The sequence below is a fragment of the Podarcis muralis genome, chromosome 5, assembly GCF_964188315.1.
Source record: "Podarcis muralis chromosome 5, rPodMur119.hap1.1, whole genome shotgun sequence".
Classification (NCBI taxonomy): domain Eukaryota; kingdom Metazoa; phylum Chordata; class Lepidosauria; order Squamata; family Lacertidae; genus Podarcis; species Podarcis muralis.
In genome coordinates this window covers 45956007-45982323 of record NC_135659.1, presented here as the reverse complement: position 1 = coordinate 45982323, position 26317 = coordinate 45956007, and the positions used below count along the sequence as shown (strand labels likewise).

General features: G+C 43.1%; 2 protein-coding genes across 13 annotated transcripts in view; one reads left to right on the top strand and one right to left on the bottom strand.

The window, feature by feature from the left end:
• SLC26A8 (solute carrier family 26 member 8) overlaps window positions 1-11666 on the bottom strand; it is a 32472-nt gene extending 20806 nt beyond the window's left edge. For 5 of the 10 annotated variants that reach the window (XM_028733463.2, XM_077928734.1, XM_028733469.2 and 2 more), the window contains exons 1-5: window positions 9161-11279; window positions 7828-7930; window positions 6722-6894; window positions 3214-3353; window positions 1841-1957 (exon numbers count right to left, since the gene is read on the bottom strand). In XM_028733463.2, coding sequence (XP_028589296.2) covers window positions 1841-1957; window positions 3214-3353; window positions 6722-6879 — 415 coding nt within the window. In that variant the 5' untranslated portion in view covers window positions 6880-6894; window positions 7828-7930; window positions 9161-11279. The other 5 variants (XM_028733464.2, XM_028733465.2, XM_077928733.1 and 2 more) reach the window with 5 other exon arrangements.
• Window positions 11667-11781: 115 nt separating this feature from the next.
• SHISAL2A (shisa like 2A) lies at window positions 11782-26027 on the top strand. Of its 3 annotated transcripts, none has more exons than XM_028733473.2 (4): window positions 11792-12195; window positions 15605-15750; window positions 19127-19209; window positions 23345-26027. In XM_028733473.2, exons 1-3 carry the CDS (start codon window positions 12014-12016, stop codon window positions 19156-19158), a joined length of 360 nt encoding a protein of 119 aa, XP_028589306.2. In that variant the 5' UTR covers window positions 11792-12013; the 3' UTR covers window positions 19159-19209; window positions 23345-26027. The 3 variants fall into 3 exon arrangements, with proteins under 3 accessions (XP_077784862.1, XP_028589306.2, XP_028589305.2); XM_028733472.2 differs by having other exon boundaries at window positions 11794-12195; window positions 23342-26027; XM_077928736.1 differs by lacking the exons at window positions 19127-19209; window positions 23345-26027 and having other exon boundaries at window positions 11782-12195; window positions 15605-18901.
• The last annotated feature ends 290 nt before the right edge of the window (window positions 26028-26317 follow it).

Sequence of the window (26317 nt, the reverse complement as noted above, 5' to 3'; positions counted from 1 at the left end):
AACAATGCAATTCCAACAACCACTTTTGAAATTAAATTTATATCCCACTTTTCCACCAGGGAGCTCAAGGCGTAAAATGTCCATCGATAGGTTTCACAGTAGCAGGGCTGTGCAAAGCTGGTAACAGGCCCAGACCAGATGTGAAATGTAGGCCCCATTTCAATCCCCTTTGCTTCTATGGGGGGATTTGAGTAGGTGCCCTCAAAATTGTTGGCCCATTTCAGTTGGACTCCCACTGTTCTGGCCTGCACAGAAGGTATAAGGACAGCCAGTCTGCATTTAGGGTATATGACTGACCTGGGCTGCCAAGTGGTCGGAGCTATAACCTTGCTCCATTACAGCAGGAAGGGGAAACACTTTTCAGCCCAGGGACCACATTCCCTTATGGGCAGCCTTCCAGGGGCCACGCACCTATGTTGGGCAGGGACAGCTACTCTTAACTTTGTACAGTAAGCCACATTACAACCCTTCAACAGCTGGAAGTTTCACACACATATACCTGTCTGTGTAGGCAAGGAAGAGGCATCATCAGAGTTGTAGGACATATGCCAGCCAGGCAAAAATTGAGAGTATACAGAACAGGGCCGGTGAGTGGTCTGGCCTAGGGAAGAATCCTGAAGGCTGGTTAGAGAGGCCCAGAGGCCTGTATTCAGCTCATAGGCCAGAAGTTCCCCTTCCTGGTTCTACAGGGCTGCTGTCCAGGGTTGGCATTGTTGGGCACCTGCAGAAGGCTACGTCCCAGAATATGCCCCACTGGCACCCCTTGGCCCTGCCTCTGTTGCTCATTCTCCCCTAAGCAAGTGGACATTGGCAGGAAGAGCAAGGAACAATGTTCTCCATTCACCTGGCTGCGTTGCAACGGGGCCCAAAGGGAGAGGGCGAGTGAATGAGAATTGGTGGCAGCTGTAAAGAGGAAGTGGGCCCAGTCAGGAAGAAAGCCTGCCAAGACCAGCTTGCTCAAGGGCCTCAGTAAACCTGGAGCTGGTGTTATTCTTCCAGGTTCAGAAAGAAGGTGGTAATGGGGTTCTCCTTCCAACATACTTTCTACTCTCCTCTGCCATGCCAGGCAGTTTAAGCAGAGCTTTCCTAGGCCTCAGTCTGCATCATCCACTAGCCCACTCTACACGGGGTGGCCCATTACACATTGTCAAAGAAGAGGACATGCATCACTCCCCACAAACAGGTGAGGACACAGATATGAATACATTTCCATATGGTAATGGCATGTATAGAGAAAATTATAATTAATGAATCTTGAAGAAGAGGAGACTAATCCATTTTGACACATTATTAAACTGTTTTGAATATATCTGCAAACCTTTTCACGTGTTACAGATTTTAGCAGAAAAGAGATCAAACAACACTTCAGTAAAAACAAGACAGCTGATATTTAAGCGGCTTGGTGACTTGTGAGTGAAATATTTATTACCAATAAATCAAAATGAAACAGAAGATGATATGTCAGAAGACATAGGGTAATATCTAATGGTATTACTCATGCAGATTAAAGGCCCTTGTGATTCAACAGAGATTTCTATCAACAAAATGGGGAAGGAGGCAATTTCCTGTCCCACTACAATCCCCCACACCGCCTCCCACACTGTGCTAAAGGGTCAGCTAATTCTTTGGAGCAAATTTGGGAGTGGAGGGGCTTCAGAGAGGAGGGGCCATCAGCAAAATTCTCCTCCCTCCTTCTACTAATAGAAGCCTCTGCTGAAGCAAAGAACCTCCTACCCACATGGATATGACCCCTAGATTAATAAAAACAAAGTTTACAATCTCTGTTGGCAAACTGTACATTCCCTAGAAGACTGAAATAGCCAGGCAGAACAGTACTCACCAATGGACATATGACGTGAAGTTCCAAATATGACATATGCTAGAGAGCAGCAAAATGCAGAATAAAAACTATTGATAACTGGTAGCGGTAGTCCGGTTATCACTATTCCTGATAGCCCTGGAAGAATGTGTTTTACAAATAATGTATCAGACGTATCGGACGGATTGTGTCAAAGCAGACAGTTCATTACGTATTGGAAGCAAGCCAAGCCTAGTATAAGCGATAAATTACTCTTATAGCACTTTTCTGTGCAAAAAGTGCTTTACAATAGGAGTTTTTCCTTAAGGCTAATTTCAGTGCAAGGGGTGATTCTAATTTGAATTAAGGAACCTTCCCTCCGTGTATGCTGTGGTTCCAATGTAAGTGCAGCCATGCCCTCTATAAGTGAATAAAAAAACTTCCCTGGCAGGCTTCCTAGTTGGGCAATTAAAGTAAGGTCTTCTTTTGGCCTTCAAAGCCCACTTCTTCTCCCTCCTGAGTCTCTTTGGCCTCTCTTTCACCATACTTTTAAAGCACAGCTAATGCACATTAAAAGCACATGCCCAAAAAAGCCTGGGGACTGTGATTTCTTAAGGGCATTGGGAATTGTAGCTGTTTGATGGGGAAACCACAGTTTGCAAAATTCTTTGAAGGGAAGTCAGGTGCTTTAAATACATGTTGGGTGTGCTTATGGCATTGATCTGCCTTTCCTCTCGGTTTGGCTTTCTCGGTCAGCCGTACACAAATAAAATTAAAAGTAGCACAACATTTAATGACTCCCCTTATCACCTAGGAGTCAAGGAGCGGTGAAGGAGAAGATTCTCTAGCTCCCATATTTTCTGGTCTGCCAAACAGAGGACTCCTCCTCCTCTGGAGTAAGGTAAGGGCAGGGCTGGCCCAGGATGTTTCGCTGCTCCAGGCAAAACTGAAAATGCCCCTCCTCCTCCTCTGCCCAGGTATTCAAAGAAAGCTGGAGAGGAGCAGGTAGTGTGTGGCAGGTGCATGGGTGGAAAGAGGGTGTGTGGTGGTTACAACAACTACATGCTGGCACCAGCAGTGCCCCTCTCAGCTGTCTGGAGCCTGCCACCTTGTGGTGACCGATTCCCCATGCCTCATGGGCAGACCAGCCCTGCATAAGGGGGACTCCAGGGCAGGGATGGAGAACCTGCAATCTTCCAGATATTTTTGGACCAAGATCCCATCACCCCTGACTATTGGCTGTGTTGCCTGGGGCAGATAGGAGCTGGAGTCTAGCAACATTTGGGGAACCCCAGTTTCACCACCCCAGCCCTAATACTTTTTAAGCTTGTGTTATCCAAGGGTGGAAACTCTTAAGTATTTCCTAAGGGAAAGGGGAGAGAACTTAAAATAAATAATAAAGACAGCTTGTTTACCTTGAAAAATCTGCACCATCCCTACATTTATGCCAGCGTGTATGTCTCCTAAAATCCATTCAGTGACACGATATGAACAAAGCCAGTTTAGAAAGGGAAACACGTTGAGAATGAACTTCCGGAAGAGTACCCACGAGAATCTGAAACAAATTGAACTGTGCTGTTTCTAAGAAAAAGCTTTGCAACTCATCAATTGGATTACTTTCTCCACTAACTAGAGCGACACCTTTGTGGATTAATACTTCTCAGCCCTGTGCTTTCATTTATGTTTGGTGACAAATGCCAATATACCTGATGCCCTTTAAAATGTGTTCAGCTTAATATCAATTTCACATCCATGTTTGCAAAATAAAAAATAAATAAAAAGGTGAGGGTTTCATTCCAGGAGACAGAAATTCTGAACACATAAATGTCGTAAGATCAAAAGAAGAAGCCGCTGGATCAGGCCATTGGCTCATCTAGCTCAGCATCCTGTTCTCACAGTGGCCAACTGATGCCTGTAGGAAACCAACGAGCAGGACCCAAGCACAAGAGCCCTCTCCTCTGATTTGCAGCAACTGGTATTCATGGTTAGTTGCCCCAATAGCCATATCCCCTATGAATTTGCCTAACCCTCTTTTAAAGCCATCCAAGTCGGTGGCCATCACTGCCTTTTATGGGAGTGAATTCCATAGTTTAACAATACACTGTGTGAATAAGTACAGTGGTACCTCGGGTTAATAACTTAATTCGTTCTGGAGGTCTGTTCTTAACCTGAAACTGTTCTTAACCTGAAGCACCACTTTAGCTAATGGGGCCTCCTGCTGCTGCCGTGCCACCGCTGCACGATTTCTGTTCTCATTCTGAAGCAAAGTTCTTAACCCAAGGTAATATTTCTGGGTTAGCGGAGTCTGTAACCTGAAGCGTCTGTAATCTGAAGCGTATGTAACCCAAGGTACCACTGTAGTTTATTTTGTTTGCCTTGAATCTGCCAACACCCAGCTTCTTGGGATGCCAATAAGTTCTAGTGTTATGAAAAACCTTTCTTCTTCCACTTCCCCACACAATGCATAATGTTATGCACCTCAGTCATGTCTCCTCCTATTTGCCATTTCTCTAAACTAAAAACCCTAAAACTTAATATATCCTCATGGCGGGGGGTGGGGGTGGGAGCTGCTCTATCCCTTGATCATTTTGGTTGCCCCTTTCTGAACCTTTTCCCAATTCTACAGTATCCTTTCAGGGGTGAGGGAACCAGAACTATACACAGCAGTCCAAATATGCTACGGGTATGTCCGTAGCAAAAGGAAGAACAAAGAAACAGTGGGGTCACTCAGAGGAGAAGATGGTGAAATGCAAACAGGGGACACAGAAAGGGCTGAACTCCTCAATGCCTTCTTTGCCTCAGTCTTCTCCGATAAAGAAAACAATGCCCGACCTGAAGAATTTGGAGCAAATGATTCAGCAGAGGAAACACAGCCCAGAATAACTAAGGAGATAGTACAAGAATACTTGGCTAGTTTAGATGTATTCAAGTCTCCAGGGCCAGATGAACTGCATCCAAGAGTATTAAAAGAATTGGCAGATGTGATCTCAGAACCACTGGCAGTCATCTTTGAGAATTCCTGGAGAACAGGCGAAGTCCCGGCAGACTGGAGGGCAAATGTTGTCCCTATTTTCAAAAAGGGGGAAAGAGAGGACCCAAATAATTATCGCCCAGTCAGTCTGACATCAATACCAGGGAAGATTCTGGAGCAGATCATTAAGCAAACAGTCTGTGAGCACCTAGAAAGGAATGCTGTGATCACCAATAGTCAGCATGGATTTCTGAAAAATAAGTCGTGTCAGACTAACCTGATCTCGTTTTTTGACAGAATTACAAGCCTGGTAGATGAAGGGAACACAGTGGATGTAGCCTACCTTGATTTCAGCAAGGCATTCGACAAGGTGCCCCATGATATTCTTGTAAAGAAGCTGGTAAAATGTGGTCTTGACTATGCTACCACTCAGTGGATTTGTAACTGGCTGACTGACCGAACCCAAAGGGTGCTCATCAATGGTTCCTCTTCATCCTGGAGAAGAGTGACTAGTGGGGTGCCACAGGGTTCTGTCTTGGGCCTGGTCTTATTCAACATCTTTATCAACAACTTGGATGATGGACTCAAGGGCATCCTGATCAAATTTGCAGATGACACCAAACTGGGGGGGTGGGGGTGGCTAACACCCCAGAGGACAGGATCACACTTCAAAACGACCTTGACAGATTAGAGAACTGGGCCAAAACAAACAAGATGAACTTTAACAGGGAGAAATGTAAAGTATTGCACTTGGGCAAAAAAAATGAGAGGCACAAATACAAGATGGGTGACACCTGGCTTGAGAGCAGCACATGTGAAAAGGATCTAGGAGTCTTGGTTGACCACAAACTTGACATGAGCCAACAGTGTGATGCGGCAGCTAAAAAAGCCAATGCAATTCTGGGCTGCATCAATAGGAGTATAACATCTAGATCAAGGGAAGTAATAGTGCCACTGTATTCTGCTCTGGTCAGACCTCACCTGGAGTACTGTGTCCAGTTCTGGGCACCACAGTTCAAGAAGGACACTGACAAACTGGAACGTGTCCAGAGGAGGGCAACCAAAATGGTCAAAGGCCTGGAAACGATGCCTTATGAGGAACGGCTAAGGGAGCTGGGCATGTTTAGCCTGGAGAAGAGGAGGTTAAGGGGTGATATGATAGCCATGTTCAAATATATAAAAGGATGTCATATAGAGGAGGGAGAAAGGTTGTTTTCTGCTGCTCCAGAGAAGCGGACACGGAGCAATGGATCCAAACTACAAGAAAGAAGATTCCACCTAAACATTAGGAAGAACATCCTGACAGTAAGAGCTGTTCGACAGTGGAATTTGCTGCCAAGGAGTGTGGTGGAGTCTCCTTCTTTGGAGGTCTTTAAGCAGAGGCTTGGCAACCATATGTCAGGAGTGCTCTGATGGTGTTTCCTGCTTGGCAGGGGGTTGGACTCGATGGCCCTTGTGGTCTATTCCAACTCTATGATTCTATGATTCTATGAAATACAATCACACCATCAATGCATTATCAGCAGGAATTTGCTTTTTCCACAGCTGCCACACACTAGGTTGACATCTTCATTGAGATGATACTGACAGTTCTGACTCCATAAGTGTATATGTGAAATTTAAGGGGGCCCCCCATGTGAATCCAAATGAATATTTTTTAAATCGTGTGTAATTTATCCTAATAAACACATTTTGGCCTGCAGTTTTAACTAATATACACATTTTTGCAAGCAATTTATTCTAATATGATGCATTTTGGTATGCTATTTTACTAACATATTCATTCTTATACACATTTTCGCCTAATTTTGCATTTTTGTTTGGTTGGAGAACTGCATTTCTAATATATACAGGAAATGGGGATCTATTGGGTTCAGTGCTTTTGCTGCTCACTTATAATATAAAGTGTCAATGGTAGTCTTCAAAGGGATAGGAGTCCCAGTTTACAATACCTGCACTGGATTTTCCGCCTTGTTGGAGGGGTATCTAATTCCCTGGTGGAGGTGGCATAAATCTTTCGGTCATGATCTTGTTGGAATTCTTCTTCATTGTACACTTTTCGGTTGATGTGGTATGTCACCCTCAGTGGCTGTCTCTCATTTGAGCCCATTTAGTCACAGTGGTTCTAACATATTAACACAAAAAACCAATGAGATCAGGAGAGTTAATCCCCTACTTCATAAGGTTTTTGAAATCAGAAAGTTATAGTTATAACAGGTGCAAGCCTGATCCCGGAGACTGAAATTCTCAGTCCACAAAGCAAAACCAAGCCAACTGCTGATCACCATATAGTGGTGGAAACATAGTTCAGGAGGTCTCAGATATGAAATATGATAGTTTGGTAAAGAGAAGGCCTGATTTTTATTTACATGCCAATAAACATTTGGGGTGGGGGAGGTTTATCTGTACTAGCAGCTCTCTGGTCACCTTGACTGTATATAAAATAATGATTAAAATTTAAAAATACAGAATTTGATGAAGAAAAAAACTAGTTTTCCTAATATGCCTTATAAAACAATGTATTGTCCCATTATTATTATTATTATTATTATTATTATTATTATTATTATCATCATCATCATCATCAGGGTGGCTTTTCCTGAAGTAGATGGATTGTTCTGTATAACTTATGATGACAATGGTGCTGCTGTGTCTAATGTTGAAGTTCCCCCACAGCAAATGCATTAAACCTAACTTAACCCAATATATTATTTCTATAGAATTCATCTTACAACTTGTGCCTGCAAAGGGTTTCTTTTTTCTTTTTCAGAACTGAGTTAACAACAAGAGAGGAAAAAATGATATTAGGGGGCTCACATGAAACCAGGCAAATTATACTTTTGTATGAAATATTTAAAAGAACGGAGAATCAATGAGGCAGACAGAAATGGAAATAATTTTACATGGTCTTGTTAATGATTTTAAGATGACCTTGGAGGTTGATAGGCAGATGTTATTTGAGATCTATTGATCTATGTTGTTAAAAAATGTCATTTGTGGCAAATATCCTTTAAAAAGAACCAGTTACACAAATAATGAAAATGTCAAGCCTTAATACTTAGTGATATTTGTTCCTGGAAGATGGATTGGCTGGCTTCTAAGAACTATTCAGTACTTCCATCCAGTGACAGAAAACAGAAGTGCTGTTCTTTGTGGCAGTCCTTTCAGCGTAATTGAGAGAATTACATTCATGAATCAGCCAAGAAAAAAATAGAATAAAAGGATCATTAGGCATTTCATTATCCTTTTTTATCCACTAACACAGATTTTAATTATTATTATTTTTGATCAGCAATAGCATGGAAGGTGCCATGGGGGGGGGGGTGTTTGATTCACTCCTTTTGGAAAATCAAAAAGCTTCTGGATAATATGCCATCACAACATGAAGAATAACTACCGTAATAATTTCCCACAAATTCTAGATAGTTTTTTCATATTAGTGCAACTGCACCTATGAGCTGGTTATATGAGAAACACTGAAAGAGGATAGAGGATAAGGATAAAAATAATTATTTATATTCCATCTGGTTGTTATAAGAACTACAACTGAACTTTAAGAATTGGCACCTGAACTTGCTTTTCTTGCCTCCCCCTTCCTCTTTCCTTTTGTGCTGTGTCTTCCAGGCAAGCTGGTGGGTAGGGACTCTCTTGCTTTAAATGACTGCGTAAAGGCCCCTCTGGGAGCCTTCTTGGCTGAAGAGTGGGGTACAAATGCTCTAAATAACAAAGAAATAAGTTGAACAAGAACATGAGAGAACATGTTCTTAAAGGACTGCTAAGAAAAGTTTGTTTTGTGCGTGGAAACAATTAGAACTTAAAAATTGTATCACCACCATCACTATTCTCATCAGCCTTTCTCTTTAATAATTATAAACTCAAAGTGCCTTGCCACATTAAAATCTAAGCGTTAACAGCAAGACAAGCAGAGAAGTTTTTAAAAAAACAAAACAAAAGTATACGAGAAGAGTAATAAACCAGATTTATATCAGTAGTGGATTGGCAGGGGGATATGATTATCTCCTTTTTTGTAACAAAGTAGTATTTGCTTATATCAGACGCCCCCACCTCCAATATACAGAAACTGCTACCCTATCCATGAGGGGTCCTGTTTTGTGGCCCTACTGGTTAGCCCCAACACTGTTGCCTAGTTAAAGGTATGTGTTCATGGTCCTATTTCCAAAATGAATTGCAGGCAGAAGAGGTTTTTGCCATCCTCGAGACAGGTGAATACCTGCTCTTTAATGTGAAAGAGAAAAAGGGGTTGGGGTCCTATGTTGTGTTGCAACAAGAAATTGCCCCCCGCTTTTTGTTACTAGCGACTGACTTATTTTTTAAACCTTTAACAATATTAGCCCAGTTTAATATCTCACTTCCTCTTGTTGTTCACTTACCATTCTGGATGATTCAGCTCCTGGATCTGCTACTTTCCTTTTTGTAGCTACGTCACTCGTTTCTCTCTAACAGTTAGAACAGTTTAGAACCTCTGTGTTCTTTTAAATAGCACCAGTGAAAGTCTGGCACTGGGACTGAGCGTTCTGTTGCATGATGTAAACATTTCCCAGGCTTCCATAGTTCCACTTGATGGTGCTAACAGTTGTCAGTGATGCCTAATTTTCTGCATTAGTTTAGCATTTCTGTTTGAAGATTATATCCTACAATTTTGCATCCGTGTGTGTGCTGGCATGGATGTGTTCTTTGTTTTTTTCCCTTTTTATTCTTAATGTCACCCTGATGTTGAGCATTATAGAAGTGAACTGGGAACATACTGCTTAATTAGGTACAACCTCAGAGCAATATAGTAAGCCTGTAACTTGTACACATTTAACTTATGTGCTTTATAGAAGCCAATGGGTTTTGACACAATTTTGACTTTGCTTGTTGTTGTTTTTACTTTTTGGGTTTTGACTTTGAGCACAATGCCCTGAACATAACCTTTGCAAAAGTTGTAGCCTTACTGCATAGCAATTTCCTGATAGTGCTAAAGCTCTGTGCTCCAGTTGTAGGGTGACTTTCAGCCTGTGTAGCACCAAAGTTCACTGCTATTGCCCTAAAGTAAAACTGAGATAATATGACTTTGAGATTTAGCTGAGTAAACAAACAGTCCCCTGGATAAATGGGTGTGGGTGTGTGATTTAGGGCAAATTCCTTCCTTACCCTCAGTATTTTTGGCCCACCTGACTTTAGCGCTGTAGAGCTTTACAGTGGTACCTCGGTTTAAGAACAGCCCTGTTTACAAACTATTTGGTTTACGAACTCCACAAAACCGGAAGTAGTGTCCTGGTTTGAGAACTTTACCTTGGTCTAAGAACGGAATCTGAACAGTGGAAGGGCACCGGCGGCGGGAGGCCTCATTAGGGAAAGCGCGCCTCAGTTTAAGAATGGTTTCTGTTTAAGAACGGACTTCCAGAACAGATTAAGTTCGTAAACTGAGGTACCATTGTACTTCACAGTTTGGTTAACCGCTGTCTTAGCCCTTATACCAAGAACTAAAGCCCCAATGTGACAATGTCCTAGAACACTATTTAGACTTACAGTGTGCATTTTGTAACACTAAGGATACTTAAAGTGCATTTTGTAATTACAAGGCTGAAGTTCATTCTGGTTATGGGGTGCAAGATTTTAGAACGAGCCAATGTTTGTTTTAAGGGCAGGGCATAGGTAAAGGACCAGTGACAGTTAAGTCCAGTCGTGAATGATTCTGGGGTTGCGACACTCATCTCACTTTACTGGCCGAGGGAGCCAACGTTTGTCCACAGACAGTTTTTCCGGGTCATGTGGCCAGAATGACTAAGCCACTTCCAGTGAAACCAGAGCAGCGCACGGAAACGCCGTTTACCTTCCCTTCAGAGCGGTACCTATTTATCTACTTGCACTTTGACGTGCTTTCAAACTGCTACGTGGGCAGGAGCTGGGACTGAACAATGGGAGCTCACCCCGTCGCGGGGATTCGAACCGCCAACCTTCCGATCGGCAAGCCCTAGGCTCAGTGGTTTAGATCACAGTGCCACCCTCACTTCTTTATTTATGCTGTTTGTCACAAGGCCTGCAGCACTGTTGGGATCAGACTTGGGTTGGCAGGTGGATGTAGAAACCGGGAAGGGAGGGCTGACGGGTGGGAACTGGGGTTGGAGGTGGGATGGGGCTCTCTCTGGTCGCCCCCCCCCCCGACTTCAGTCGCTTTGAAAGAGAGGCAAGGTGGTGCCTGATGCTCCATATATGGAAGTCAACAAAATCAGCAGTGAAATGTGACTTGCAGTACTGGCACTAGGATGGCACCCTCCATGGCACCCAAGAGAAGGAGGCTAGGTTAGGGGGTGCATACCTAGCTCTCTCCTCTGGTAGAGGGGAATCTGTGACCCTGAATCTGCCACCAGAGGCGGTTGCCTCACTTTGCCTAATGGTAGGGCCAATCCTAAACTTATCCTGAGTCTAGACTGAAGTGCGTGCACTTTTGTCACCTAGCACCAGGTGCCACCTCCACAGTTCAGAGCTGGTTCTTAACTACCCTGATCTCCTCCTTACCCTGCCTCTTCCATTCTTAGATCAATCCAAAACTATCCGTGTGATCCCAGGGTGGTTGATTTCGGGGCGTCTTTTGCTGATCAAATGTCAAAACTGGAAACCAGGTGTCCAAAGACCGTGGTCTGTCACCTCACCGTTTTAACTGCGTTGGTTGGACCAGTTTTTCAGACGACGGCAATCTTCCAGACCTGGCTCCTCAAACACAGTTGGGCGCTGATGTGGATATATTCGTACCCATGAATGGGACCCTCCGGACAAGAAAAGGGGTCTGGAATAACGCCTGAAATGGTTTGTCTTGAAATCCCCTCGACGCTGCGCCGAGGCTGCGTGATCCATCCCTTTCGCTTCCCTTCACAGGATCGCTGCTGCGTTAGCAATGGCCAGAAGGCTCAGCAGGGCGAGGGAGGCGGGGCGTCGCACAGGGCGAGCGCGGGAGTGGCGGGAGAGGGAGAAAGAAACCCTCCGCCTTGGCGACAGCAGAGAGTCCGTCGGCGGAGGTGGAGGGGGGCGCGCCTGTGGCGCCTCAGAAGTGGCAGGAAAGGCGAGCCGGCTCCTCCTGCGCCCTCGGGGTTGCGCCTGCCTGGCTGCCTTTCTTCCTTTTACCCGCTCTGCCTCCGGCGCGCGGTTCCTTGCTCTGCGGCGCCTTCGATTCCAATTCCCCGCCGCTTCTGAAAGAAGAAGCTGAGCTGCCTCGCCGCAGACTCCGCTCGCTCGGCTGCACCATGAGCGCCGACTGCACGAGTTACATGAACGCCGACAAGGTGCTGGTCAGCGCCTTCAGCTGCCCGGGGGAGGACGGCGAGCCCGGCTCCATCTACTGTTGCGGCTTCCAGGACCTCAAGTATTGTTGCGATGACCCGAACAGCTTCTTCCCCTACGAGCACAACTACATGTGGTGGCTCAGGTGAGACCAGGAGGCAGGCTGGGGGGCTGCCCGCCCAGTCCACCACAGTGCCAAGACCCTTTGGTGTGAGTGTGTGTGTGTGGAATTAGTGGAATGCGCTCTGCACACGCTCAGAGGTTGTATAATGATTCTGTGCCCGTTTCAGTGCTGCCTTAGCACCAGGCTAAGCTTTGGCACTAAGTTAAGTTGAGCCACTAGCAGAGAGGGAATGTGTGTGGCAGGGGTGTGAATGTGCAAACTGTTAATGTAACCAAATATGGGAACTTTCTGCAATCTAAACCGATTGCTTAGACTAGAGCTTGTATTATTTTAGGAGGGGATTTTTTACCCCTGTTTTAGCAACCTTGTAGCAGCAGCAGTGTGAGAGGATCGTCACTTTGCAGCGAGACAAAGAGGTATACTCAAGAGACGACTTAACATACAATAATTTCCCCTCTTGTCCTTTGAATCATTGTATATCTATTACTGGCGACAACCAGGGTGACAAAATGATGGGTTCTCTGAGACTCCAATGCATGCCTTTTCATTAACTCTAATTAATATTAGTGGTACAGAACAGGAGAATGGTAGCTACTAGCCTAGTCTAATTAATCCAAATGAAAGATTTGTCTCTTTGTAGAAATAACTCATCATCAATAATTGGCGAAAGAGTTTTCTTAACAAGAATCTGATTTGGTTCAAACTTAATCCAGGTGGTTTTAGGCAAGTCATGTTATATTCACAGTGCAATCCTATGCATTTCCGCTTGGAAGTAAATCCCACTGAATTCAGTGAGGCTTACTCCCAGATAAGTAGGTATAAGCTTGTAGCCTCCATGTCGCATTTGCAATATGGATAGTGTGGCAAGGATTTGTGCAGCCTTGGAAAAGTCCACCTGAGTTAACAAGCTGAGGGGGCAGGGGGAGGCGGAATCCGTTGTCTAGTCCTCCAATATATTACTGTATTTAGGTAAAGGTAAAGGTACCCCTGCCCGTACGGGCCAGTCTTGCCAGACTCTAGGGTTGTGCGCCCATCTCACTCAAGAGGCCGGGGGCCAGCGCTGTCTGCAGACACTTCCGGGTCACGTGGCCAGCGTGACAAGCTGCATCTGGCGAGCCAGCGCAGCACACAGAACGCCGTTTACCTTCCCGCCAGTAAGCGGTCCCTATTTATCTACTTGCACCTGGGAGTGCTTTTGAACTGCTAGGTTGGCAGGCGCTGGGACCGAGCAACAGGAGCGCACCCCGCCGCGGGGATTCGAACCGCCGACCTTTCGATCGGCAAGTCCTAGGCGCTGAGGCTTTAACCCACAGCGCCACCCGCGTCCCATTACTGTATTTACTTGTGCTCAAAAGAGGAACAAACTATTGTAGAGGTTTCCCTGCCTGGTTACCTGGAGGTGATTAATCATTGCCACAGGCCACTAACCCTGTGAGTGGTTTACAACAAGCCTGTACTAATACACAGAAAACACTTTGAACACTTTTAAAAAAGTTCTATGTTACTGCTAAGTTTGTATGAGTAAAAGATAAAAAGATTTATCCAATCTGAAGAGAAACCAAAGTACTGAATAAGTTTATATTTTTAAGGAGTATCAACTGTGATCACCTGGATATTGAGTAAAAGAGTATTTGCAAATGACATATTGTGGGGGGGATCCTGCCCCCCCTCATGTGTTCAGTGACACCTACCGTACATGCATACATCACTAAGCACTGTGGCCAAATAAGTGGCTCACAGGAGGCATAGCCTTGCACATGTATCAGCCTTGCACATTCACCAGAAGTTGAAGCTTTCTGGAGCTTAAAACTGTCATAGTAAGCAATTGTGAGTTTTAAGGCTTAGACTTCTGACACCATGTTGAGTTATTTCAGAAAAGTAGGCAGACCAAATAGCTACCGACAAGAACAGCTATTATATTGCCATGACTAGTCAAAAACAGCAGCACTTTCAATGCTGACGGCGTCATTAGGGATGGGATGTCAACTATGGTTGGAATAGCAACATAACACTTAAAGTTCCTCATTACACTCTCTCCTCTGCCAGTTTCTTCCTCAGAAGTAACAGATGCCATCTCAAAACAAGAATATCTATCATCAGTGACTGAATTTAGGTACTAATCTATGCAGGCAGATGGTGCTACTACATTTCATGTGAGAGAAATCCACCTCACAGAATACAAAATTTATACAGCAAAGGCAGTGCTGTGTAGGAATTAAAAAGAAACCTGTGGAATTTCACTTTTTTCATATTAAAAAGTAATAATTTTATACAAAGGATCATTCAAAATAATGATCCTCCACGTGTGGTCTGAAGTGGTACGGTCCATACCTTGGGACTCTACCACCTGTTTCTGTTGCATGCATGTGAAGACCAGACCAGCAACATGGAATCTACAATGGGGGCCTGTGGCAAAACATTTGCTTCAGCACACCACTTCTGTTTTAGTCCATTTAGAACTGAATATCACAGTGAGTGGGTGTGGCTGACAGGCATATTGTCCTTCCTGCAGCAGAAAGTTGAACTAGATAGCTTCAGTCCCCTTCTCTCTCTGAGACTATGTTTATCTCCCCAGGAATAGTGAAGGAATGTGTTTGCTGTAAATTGCAGGTCTAGCAACAAAAGGCTAGGATTTATTCTTGTACATGCAATGTTTTTCTATGGGCGTTTTGCATATCAATACTTCCTGTACTTAATAAATGGGGGGAGTATCAGTTTGCATTTTCTTAGTACAGAAAGTATTGATCTGATGTGTAAAAATCTTTCCTATTCTACTTAATTCAAGAGGGTTCTGGAAGCTTCTCTGTGTGAAAGAAACAAGCAGAAGGTTCATGATGTTTGGGTTATTCCTTCAGAGAAGCTGAGTACAGCTGGTTTAAACTGGATCTCTTTTCTGTCAAGGTCATGCTGACTATAAAAGTAAGGCCAGAAGGAGCCTGGGTTTCAGTTTCTCTTTCTTTCTCTTTTCCTTCTGGTGTGGTGTTCTGTATATAGTGTTAAGTTTTAGTCTTATTATAAGTTATTGTAAGTTTAAGTTAAGTCTGCTGCAACTGGATTTCTTATGGACAGCGCCAATCCTGATTGTATTGGATTTGTGACCATTATGCTCATTTACCTTCGTTAGCAGTAAAGCTCTGCTGGATGAAATACAATTGCCTCTGGTCTATTTTTTGGGAATCCTGCAACGTGTTTAAGTTTTTACTCTGCTAACTATACGTTGGAGTTCTGCTCTGGATCAATAAGAGTAGAATTTCATGACGAATTCAGCTCCCATGAGAATATTAAAGGCAAATCAGTTTATCTCTATTCTGTCAAAACATCTGTTTTCCTTCCTTAAGTACGTGTGATGCTGATAATTTCTTGTTGTGGTGTGCTTGACAATGCTCCTAGAATGTCCAGCACATTGAATTTTGTTGCTTTCTTTTCTCAGTGTTGGAGCACTTATTGGCTTGTCAATTGCAGCAGTGGTCCTGCTGGCTTTTATCATCACTGTGTGCGTTCTTTGTTACTTGTTTATCAGCACGAAGCCACAAAGCAAACTGGATAGAGGCCTCAGTTTAAGCTTACAGTCAGCAGGTAAGAGCTCTTCATTCAGCAGAGAACATTCAGATGTTTCCTTAGTAGTTCCAAGGTTCCTCACCACCTGGGTTTTCAAATTGTTCTGATATCAAGCAGTCTCAAATTTTAGCCTCTCTCTAAATCAACACTAAGCTCTCCGAGTCTTCCAAATTCAGATGGCTCAGGCAACGTTTATTCCTTCTTGAAGTTCTAGAGGCAAAAAAATATTCAGACAGTATGTAGCAGGAGAACAAGTAGTCCATTGGGCAATAGAACAGTCACTCAGTACAACAGTGAAAAGGAGCAAGCCAATCACAGGGCTTCATTTTGTGCTCATTAGGAAAGGAAGGGAATGGGCTGTTGCATAGCTTGTTGGAAAAGATGCACACCTGGACTGGGAGGACTTAGCAGTTCTCCTAGATCTTGCCTCCATCATGTTGGGGAAGACCAGGGGTCTGCAACCTTTAAGACAAAAAGAGCCACTTGGACCTATTTCCGAAGGAAAAAAAAACTGGGAGCCGCAAAACCATTGCGACATTTAAAACAAATATATCTCCGGAGCCGCGATCTGACAGTGGGCGGGAAGGTGACGTCGGGACGGTGCGTGACTAACGCACGCACCGCCCCCATGCGACGTCACAGCCAGTACAGCACCCGCCACAGTGGGGAGTGTCGGGGCGCACAATGCGCCTCCTCCCCTCGCTAGTATCTGCCCCAGAGCCACGGCAAAGGTGTAAAAGAGCCACATGCGGCTCCGGAGCCGCGGGTTGCAGACCCCTGGGGAAGACCTTATCACCATTTGAGAGCTATGGCCTGACCTATAAACTGATCGCCACAGTGTCTTCCTGTCTTTAAATACAATATCAGAAGACTTATCTGATGCGTTTTCTGGTGTCAGTGTTCTCTGATAGTGTAGTTCATCCTGGCAGTTAGGGGAACATGGATGATAGTTGACAGATCCTTGAGTTCAAAGTGTGGTCATAATCTCACACTGTTAGTGCCCAGGGTCCAGGACTACATTCAGATGTCGAATCTGATTACCGAATGCATGGTAGCCACCTTAATCATGGGCATCCCCACACTATACAAAGCATGCAGCTCCCTAGCCCATAACCACAACTGCCTGGTCTGGCTTCAGCTGCAGATTAAATGCTCCCATTGATATCTGCAAGATCTGGTTCGGGCTAATCATCACCTATTTCTATTCCTTCATTACTGCTGATATACAGAAAATAAGACCAAACAAACATATCAAAACTCATATTGAAAATGTTCATAAATGACAGGAGCCAACATTTCTTTAAAAAGAGACGTCCTGTTCACCTTCTTGCAGAGTATTATAAGCCATGCTGCAGGAGCCGCAGAGAAATTCTTTCTAATGTGAAAGATTTCCTGATCCCAACAGAGAGGTGTTGAAAGATCTTTGAGGTGCAATCATATTATAGAGAATTCCGTCAGCTCTCTTATTTTATTTTAATTAGCAAAAACACCTAATACTTTATATTTTTTTTTTTGAAAGGCAAAGTTGAGCCTGACAGAAACAGCAAGCTGCCTTCTTTGCTCCCTTTTTTGTTAAAAGGTTCCTAATGGGACATTCTCCAGAGATGGCAAGCATATCGGCCTGCTAATTAAGAGATTCTTAGTCCTAGTTGTCTCATCCTTAGGCAACAGACCTACTCAATTTAATTCAATTCCAGATGAAAACTTTTTGTTCTGTGAATTCAAGGGAACTGTATTGATTATCCTCTGAAATTGGAACTAAACCCATCATCAGTCTCCAGCTACTATTCTAGTTATTATTTCAATCTTTTGAAATGGGGAGGAATGGGGGGGGGCAGTTGTGGTGTTTCATTAAAGCTCTAGCAGCATATATACTGTCAACTAGTGGTGCAGCAATAAAACTGCTAGCACATTTGCAAAGCCAAGCATGATCCAGGATGGTTTCAAATTGTATTGGGGGGGGGCATGTGTTGAGGTTCCTGCAATGCAAGGAGTTGGACTAGATGACCCCCAAGGTCCCTTCCTCTCCTCTGCTTCATGGTCCTGTGATGTAGGCTGCTTCTCCAGATCCTCCAAAGAGGTTTCATTCAGTGGGGCCATGACAAAACCTCCCGTCTGGAAGCACCCCCTTTCTGCCTCATATGTCGTCATAACTATGGTAAAACAGTTTTGTGGAACTTTATCTACCATCAGAAAACACCAGAAAAGATGACTTGCTAAATACATTAATGACCAATTTAAGAATAGCCGTCAATGGACTGGAAAAGGAATAAGCTTTTATGTCTGTCTTTGAGCAACAATTGCTTGTGGGTACAGATACAGCAGCACACATATTGGTCTAATTATTAAAGGAACTTCAGAATCAGATAAACTCGTTTATTTCCTGTTTTCTCCCTTAAAAGAATGACCTGGGGGAAAATCACTAAGTGGCACATTTGGTAACTATGACAACCTTAATTAGGTTGATTTGAAATATATATTTGTGAATTTGAAGTTTTCCAGCTTGTTAAAAACGATTATTATACTCTTAAGTGTGTTAACTTAAATTTGTTGATACCTGTTCTTATCTCTCTCTCTTAATAATAAGGTTAGCTGATGATCAAGTTGCTTTATCATAACTGGATATCTGTTCATTTCCTTTGGAACTAGTCAGTCATGCTTTGAATGTCCCTAATCTGCTTAATTAGAAACAGTAAATCTGTTGAAACTTTCTACTTGGCCTTTTAAAGTGATAAATCTGAGGCTTTGAGGAACAGCTGACACTCTGCGCAGTAAGTGTTAAAAGGCCAAATACACAAATTGACTTTGGTGCCTCTTCTTATTAGGGTTGCCAACTTACTAGAATAGTACAAGATGCATTTTAATTGTGACAATAGAGCAAGTTCAGAACCAAGCAGCAAACCCAATTTCAGCTTATGCAGCCATTGCCTTCCTAAACCTTGCTTTGTCAGAAGCTCAGAGATCAGATCTGGAAAGAAATTATGCTAATTCATCCCGTCAAGTGTAACTACCAGGAGTAGTTGGGGCAGTGCTGCAGAGCTACCCATCTAACACAGTAATCACTGTCACTTATTGGGATGATGCAGAGCAGGGCAGGGCAATGTGCAAGGTTGGGGCTGTGCAAGCACACCAATGGATTCTCCCACCAGTGTGCACACACAGCCTTGTTCTAGCTATCCTTTATTTATTTTCTTAGAGTTAGAGCCCCTTTTTCCCCTGTCATTGGACCCAAGTCAGTCACCTATCCAGATATTGATCAGACTCAACTTCAGCAAGGGGATGGCTTCATGTACCTTCAGACCATACCAGCAGAGCATCCTCATTAGATCCTGTAACTGAAAGATGCCTCCTTCATTTCAGGTTGACTGAGAAAGATGTCCTTTTTGTTTTTCAGGTCGAGAAACTAGAGGAAGTTCTTTATGTTAAAGAAAGGTGCGTGGAACAGGACACGTACGGACCAGTTCTGCAAGCAAACAGGTACACTGTTCTTCCCGTTACAGCCCCCAGTCTCTTCTTTGTAGATGAGGGAATGTTTGCTTTTGAATTCAGGATCGATAAGAATTGTTTGCTATTTGAAAGGCAGTATAGGTGTGTTCAAACAAACCCCTTCACCTGTACAATGGCGGAGGGTGTGTTCCCGCTACCCTCTTGTGCAGTCATGGAACTTGCAAGATTGTTCATTTGAATGCCTACTTTGTTGCTGTATTATTTAGTCCATAAGAGTCCTTGCTGTCTTTGTGACTTTCATTGAGCAGGCCCATTCAGGTCAAATATTAGCTTTTGTGAAATGCAGGGATTAGTTAACGTTGGGTTATACCCAGTACTGATGTTCCACCAGTGCAGTAGACTTCCATTTGCACAAGGGAACTTTCCCCATTCCTCCTCTCCAGACCCCTGGGCACCCTCCAGACATGCCCCTCCAAGCATCTTTTGAAGGTGCACAGTGAGAGGAGAGGAAGAAGTCTCTGCCACCCCCTTCCCTCTCTAGCAGACTGCTGGGAGTAGGACAAATCACTCTTCTTAGAGGTCTGAACTGATCACTTGGCAGAGGTTCTCCCCAAATCCTCGTTTTCTTATTCTGAGCTACCTGGGGCTAGTCCAAGACATTTTGATGCTTGAGGCAAACCACAAAATGGTACTCTGCTCCCTGCCAGGGAAGAAGGGGTGAGGGAAGATCTACATCAGGAACAAAGGGGAAATAAAGATCCCTTTTAGGATGTTCTGCCTCTGGATCCTGTCCCCCGAGGCAATCGCCTCAACTTGCCTCATGGGTGGGCCAGCCCTGCCCCTTACCCCATGAAATTAGGCTGAAAGCCACGGGTTGCCCTTCCCACCCTTATGCGATGCTAATGGATTTCACAACTGACAATTGAAAGCATTAAAACTCATTGTGGAAACAGTCAATGAAACATTTTCATGAAAGCAAATATTCTGGCACATGGACTCCTGGGTAAGACAGGAAATTAAGTTTGGGCTAAGTAGCTTAGCATTGTTCTACTTCCTGAATAATGAGTGTGGATTGTTTCTTCCTCAGAGAGATGGGGAGATAGTATGTTGTATTGCAGTAGTAACATTTCAGGTGAAAGGCCAAGCTGTCTGCGTCATAGAGCACATAATTCAGCTGAGACAGAAGGATTTAGCCATTGAGAATAAACACTGATTCATCTGGACAGAAGAAAATTATTTTTGTAGTGCACTTGTCTGTGGATTATTGAAAGGGAGACAGCACAGTGTTGCTTACTGATCAATGAGGATTTGAACTAAAAATGCTGATAAAAGAAACATGCTTTAGTCAACAAATGAAATATACTGCATTCCTTTGGTTGGCTTTACAATCTTGTTTGTGAGTTTCAGGGTGCATTTTTAAAAATAACTTTTTATTGGGTTTTATAAACAAGGATCATAATAAATGATACAAATAAATAGACCAAGTCTTCTTGTCATGTGTAATATCTGCAACATATGGTTCATTATTAGCGTTAGGTGTGTAAGTTCTTGGTTTGTGAATTGGTTTAAACAATGGGGAAACAGGGTAGAACAGAGTTAACAGATAACGTTCAACATTGCAGCGCTAAACACCTTGTGATCAGAAGCCCTTGTGTGTGTGCTTAGATTAAATATGAATAACAGTCATTTCCCTCTTATGTTACCAGTGATTAAGCCTTAGTATATTGATGAACATGGGAGGCAGAGTCAAAGTGAAGATAACAAAATTATTAATAGCAGGGGCTTTTTCTCCAAGCTGTTTTTCTGGGTCTTAGAGCAGAACTTAGTGTTTATGTAGATATACTTCTTTCTTCCTTGTCCACGTGTGTATTTAAGAGGAGGAAGAGGGCTGGAAAGCAGCTACCATAAATTTCTATGGTTTTTGCTTAATGCAGAATTGTGAATGGGAACAGATCAATCCATGGCCAAAGAGGAATGCATATATAACATATGCTTTCTATGGTACTTAGCTTGATAGCCTAGAAAGAAAGAAAGAAAAACCATGCAGTTTAATATTGTTTTTGAAATCAGAGCCCTTGGAGTTTCAAAAGCAAGTCTTCTCAAGCATATATTATAGAAGTGTAACTGTCCTTCCCCCCCCCCCCCGGATGCCACTTTACAGTCTTCTGCTGCTCATGAAGAAGCTGGCTGTTTCCTTCTGTTTGCACTTTGTGCCTGTTGATATGTTTTATTAGTACATATTTGAAATGTGGCTTGATCAGATCTTTCTGCTGTGCCTTTGATGCACACCTGTATTGCTATGTCCTTTGATGCACAGCATGACAGAATGTAATGTAGCCAACTGTGTGAGAGCTAGCACTGATTCAACAATGGGACTGAAACCTGATTTGATGTAGTTATACCGTAGTTACATAGCACTACATCAAGCACTAAGCTGGTGTAACAGGAAGCCTTGTTCTCGCACTGACTAGTCCCTGTGCAAATGAAATCTTTGTTCCACCACTGCAAGGCTGCCCTACTCCATCTGCTGGGGGAGGAGCTGAAGCCATGACACTGTAGCAGCAGTACCTGCAAGGATCATTGTCAAAGCAATGATTCTTCAACATCAACTTCGTTGGACTGGGCATGTTGTTTGGATGTCTGATTATCGTCTTCCAAAGCAACTACTCTATTCTGAACTTATAAATGGAAAGCATAATGCTGGTGGTCAACAAAAGAGGTTTAAAGGCTCTCTGAAGGCAAATCTTAAAAAATGTAACCACCGACAATTGGGAAACACTGGCCTGTGAGCGCTCCAATTGGAGAACAGCCTTTACCAAAGATGTCATGGACTTTAAAGACGCTCAAACTCAGGACAAAAGGGAGAAATGTGCTAAGAGGAAGGCATGTTTGGCAAACCCTCACCATGATTAACTCTTGCCTGGAAACCTATGTCCCCCACAGTCACTTACAGATTCACTGTTAAGACTGTGTTCATTGGAAGACAATCATACTCAGCTACTCCAAAAAAAAAAAAAAAAGACCTGCAAGCCCCTTTCATGGAGCAGCTTTGGCATCCAAGAGACTGACTTGGGGCAAATAGGATGGAGAAAGAGGCAAGGCTGTGCACAACATTTGTATCAGCATTGCTCTGACAAATGAGTGGGGATTTTATACAGGCAAATGGAGTGAAGTTTCATGGTTGTTTTAGCTGAAGTGCAAGCCTTCCTAGCACTCTAACCTTGGGCATTATTGATCCTCTGTCCCCAGCAGAATGCAAGAGGGCATTTTCCTACTTCAGCTACTATCTGTTGATGAATCTGTTTGTGCTTATGGCGGACAGCTGTTGATTTGGCTAAATTAGTGACAAGTCAGATGTGAGGTCGGAAATTCACTAATAGACTCTCCTGCATTTTTGTTATTGTGCTGTTTTGGAGGTTGGCAGAGTAGTGCTCTGAGGAAAGTTGTTTAACCCTTCCTTCCCATGCCCCTTGTCTGATAGAGTTGCTAATAGTTTCCTGTCTTTAGCCTCCTTTTGGAGCTAATAATAGCTTGGGAGGGGAAAGCAATTTGCACTAGAGAAAACACATAGGAAGAAAGGGTGAAACTTTCCCAGAGCTGATCTTCAAAGTCACTGTAAGCAAAACAGGAGCTGAAAGATCCTAATTGTGGATGTCCCACATCACATTTGATTTGGCCCCGTGCCAAGATATCTTTGTCATCTTCTTCGTGCATTATTTTAGGCTAGTATTAATCACCTTCTGTGCTTCATCACAGAACTGGATTGTTAACTCAGTGTTCTTGTCTTTTCTTTTTTTAAAGCTTATACTTATGAAGCATGTGTAGAGCTACAGCTGTAGGAGTTAACGTGTTCCTGGGTAGGAAACTGATAGTGCAATTTTCTGGAAGCAAGTCCAGTTGACTTTAATGGGGCATTCCCAGATCTAGGATTCTAGCCTGGGGTTCACATTCCTGCTTAGCCCTTGATCTTGGCTGGGGTAACATTATTTCTTGCTTCTAAGGTTATTAGTCACAGAGTTATTGTGCAAATAAAATATGATTGCCCTATGTATGCAATCCTGAGCTCCATGGAGGAAGGGTGAGATTCAAGTACGACAAAGACAAATCTATTCAAAAGAGAGAGAGTCTGTTTTTAATAGTGGTTTCTGTTTTGTTTCCATAGCAGAAAACTGCATCTTTCAGAACACACCAGCAAAACTGTCTAGACAGCCCCACAGAAACAAAAGGAGTCTCTTGTCTTTAAGCTGGACTGGAAGAATCCAACTCGAAGAACCCAAGGAGCACTTTGAAAGTTGTTCTATTGCTGCTGTGAAAGCTATTAATGCTCAGGGGCCAACCTGGACAAGTATCCAGGAAAATGAAATCATGATTGTCACCATTCATGTACACTGCAGGCCCTGATCCAGTGACAACCTTCCCCCTCTGTTTTACAAGTATGTATTGTCTTATATTTGCAGGAATGTTAACTTTTAATTAAATGAGCTAATATTGCTTTAAAAAAAAAAATTAACCTGTTGTTCATACAGACCATCTTACATGCCCAAAATGCAAATGCAATAGTATATTTTGATTTGCACAACTTCTGTTAAGAAAGTGATTTTTTGTGCCCCAATATTTTCTTTGAATTATGCACCTGCAAACTTTTGCGTTAAACACATGGTTCTTTCTGAACAGACAATACCCCGCTTCCTAACATTTCATTTGTGTCTTCATCGTGTACTGTGGAAACACATTTTAATGATATCTGCTCATACATATTATTTATTTATTTCTGCCCCATTCTTCCTTCCCAGGGGTCTAAGATGGCAAAGAATATAAACCAAATCAAAACCATAAGTACATTATACAAAGTAAGATCAGTAAAATGATTTAAAAGACAGAATTCACAGTACATCAGACAAGGGATTACAAATGATCAGTTTCATTCACTCTACTCCAAAGGCCTGGATTAGCTGTTGGCAGAATCAGGGAGGGGGGCACAAATGCAGCTCTAGCAGGAGAGAGTTCCACAGTTGGGGTGCCACCACAGAGAAGGTCTTGTTCAATGTCACTGCCAAATGGGCCCTGCTCACTGACCCTGAGCAGGGCCTCCCCTGCAGCTCTTAGGGTGAAAATAGGCAGATGTTGAGAAGGCACAATAACTTCACTATATGTACTATTAAAGTTAGTTGTAGCAATTCAAATTGCAGCAAAAACCAACAGTGCTTCACTCAAGGCACCAACATGAGCAAGAGTTAAAAGTGCATGCTCAAAGCCAAATTGAAGAGACTCCTCAATGTATTACATAATCCTAAATAGAAAGATGCAATTAGCAATTAAAACCAGTTCCATGAAATTGGCTTGATAAAATTAAAAAGCAGGTAAGTAAACAGTTTACTAATTTGCCAGGAGCATTTGAGGCCCACAGGATCTGCTTCAGTGGCTTACAATTTATAAAGACATCTGTTAGTGACACCTTTGTTCATCGGAGCAGCTGTTTCTAATTAAACCATAGGCTGACAGTCTTCTATGCATCATGTTAACGATAAGCACGCCTGTTTAGCTCACACTATTATTTTTGAAGGCTTACAGTGATCAACTCTCCTATATTATAGACATAAACTTGCATGGGGTGGAAAACCCATGGCTATATAAATAAATATTTCATTCATAGCAGGAAAGGCATATTGTTTAGATCACAGCTACACATCACTTTGAGGGCCACTTCTGTAGTTCTGCTAACTCTAGTGAGCTACATTGTTATGTGAACCATAGAAAAGTATTTTGATTACAGTGTTAACTCATTGTCATCTTTTCAATTCATTCTCTATTTCATTTCTGTGCTACGCAGTGCTTTCTCACTTTTCACTAATACCGAACTCCACTTTCTGATCATTTCCCCTCCTTTTCTTTCTTTCTCTCTGCTCCATAGTACACTGTCATTTCTTTCTGTATCCCAGAAGTGGGGAGGCTATGCCTTCCACGTGTTGCTGGGCTCCAAGTTCCATCATACCTCATCATTGGTCATGTTGGTTGGGGCTGATGGGAATTGTAGTCCAGGGTTTCAGGCAGGGAGACATTTAAAGCCCTATCTGGAGATGCTGGGGATTGAACCTGAGACCTTTCTGCATGCAGACCTTTCTGCATGCAAAGCAGATGTTTTGTCCCTAAACTATAGCCCTTCTCCATGAACTATTTCTTTCTCTGCACAATCACAGGTCTGAATTTTGTTTGCTTTCCCCAGATACTGTACACTCAGTTTCTCAACTGCCTCATCTGTTTTTGCCCACATTCTCCTCCACTGAATTCCATTTCTGAAACCCATTATCTCTCTGCTCCCCCTCTGTACTTTAGTCTACCAATCCTCTCTTTTCTTATTTACAAGTTTGTCTGCAACCACACATCACTTTGTTTTCCTCTCTCTGCACTTTTCCTTTCTATTCCATAGTTTAGGGGCTGAAGCTGATATGAATAGTCAGAGACAACAAGCCCCACCATCACAGGTGCTTTTGTGATAGGTTGTTTTAAAAAGTGTCATATTAAATTGATTTTTGGCATGAGAAATGGTCTAGCATCTTATTCTGCATGCTCCATGCATCATGCCAGTACTCCAACACTAATTGCTCCATCTGTCCACCCCATTATTGCCAAAGCTTTTTTAAAAATGTAGAATGAGATCTCAACCAATTGTTTTCATCAAAATCCCTAAGGACCCGCTGCTCTTACCTCCGGAAAATGTGCATTTGGCATCACAGAAAAGGGACAACTTCAAAAGCTATTGTTGGTACTCTGCCATGCTTATGTGAATTGTATGCAAATGATTTAAATTGGTGATTGTATGGAAATTAAAATGTGGAAATTATTGGTTACCCCATCAGCTTCCTTAGTCATCTTTCTTTAATCTAAGATGGTTGCATAGCACCTTGTATGCCTCATTCTGGCACCTCCTGCAGCCAAGCTGGTGCCAAGCATATTGCTTTCCTTTGGACCACATCAGCAAGGCTGAAAGGGGCGCCTTGTTGTCTGGGCAGCTCAAGACCTCCATACACACTGCCCAGGTTTGTACTCTGGGGAGGTCACTTTGGTACTGCTTTGGTAACGCAGCAGTTTGACTTCACCCCAAGAGGTGCACTCCATTGTCTCTTGAGATAGACCGATG

What these genes read in the sequence shown, in the direction of transcription:
- SHISAL2A (XM_077928736.1), top strand. Translation starts at nt 12,014, where the DNA reads ATGAGCGCCGACTGCACGAGTTACATGAACGCCGACAAGGTGCTGGTC. An exon ending in AACTACATGTGGTGGCTCAG is followed by an intron (nt 12,196 to 15,604) that starts GTGAGACCAGGA and finishes TTCTTTTCTCAG; the next exon opens with TGTTGGAGCACTTATTGGCT.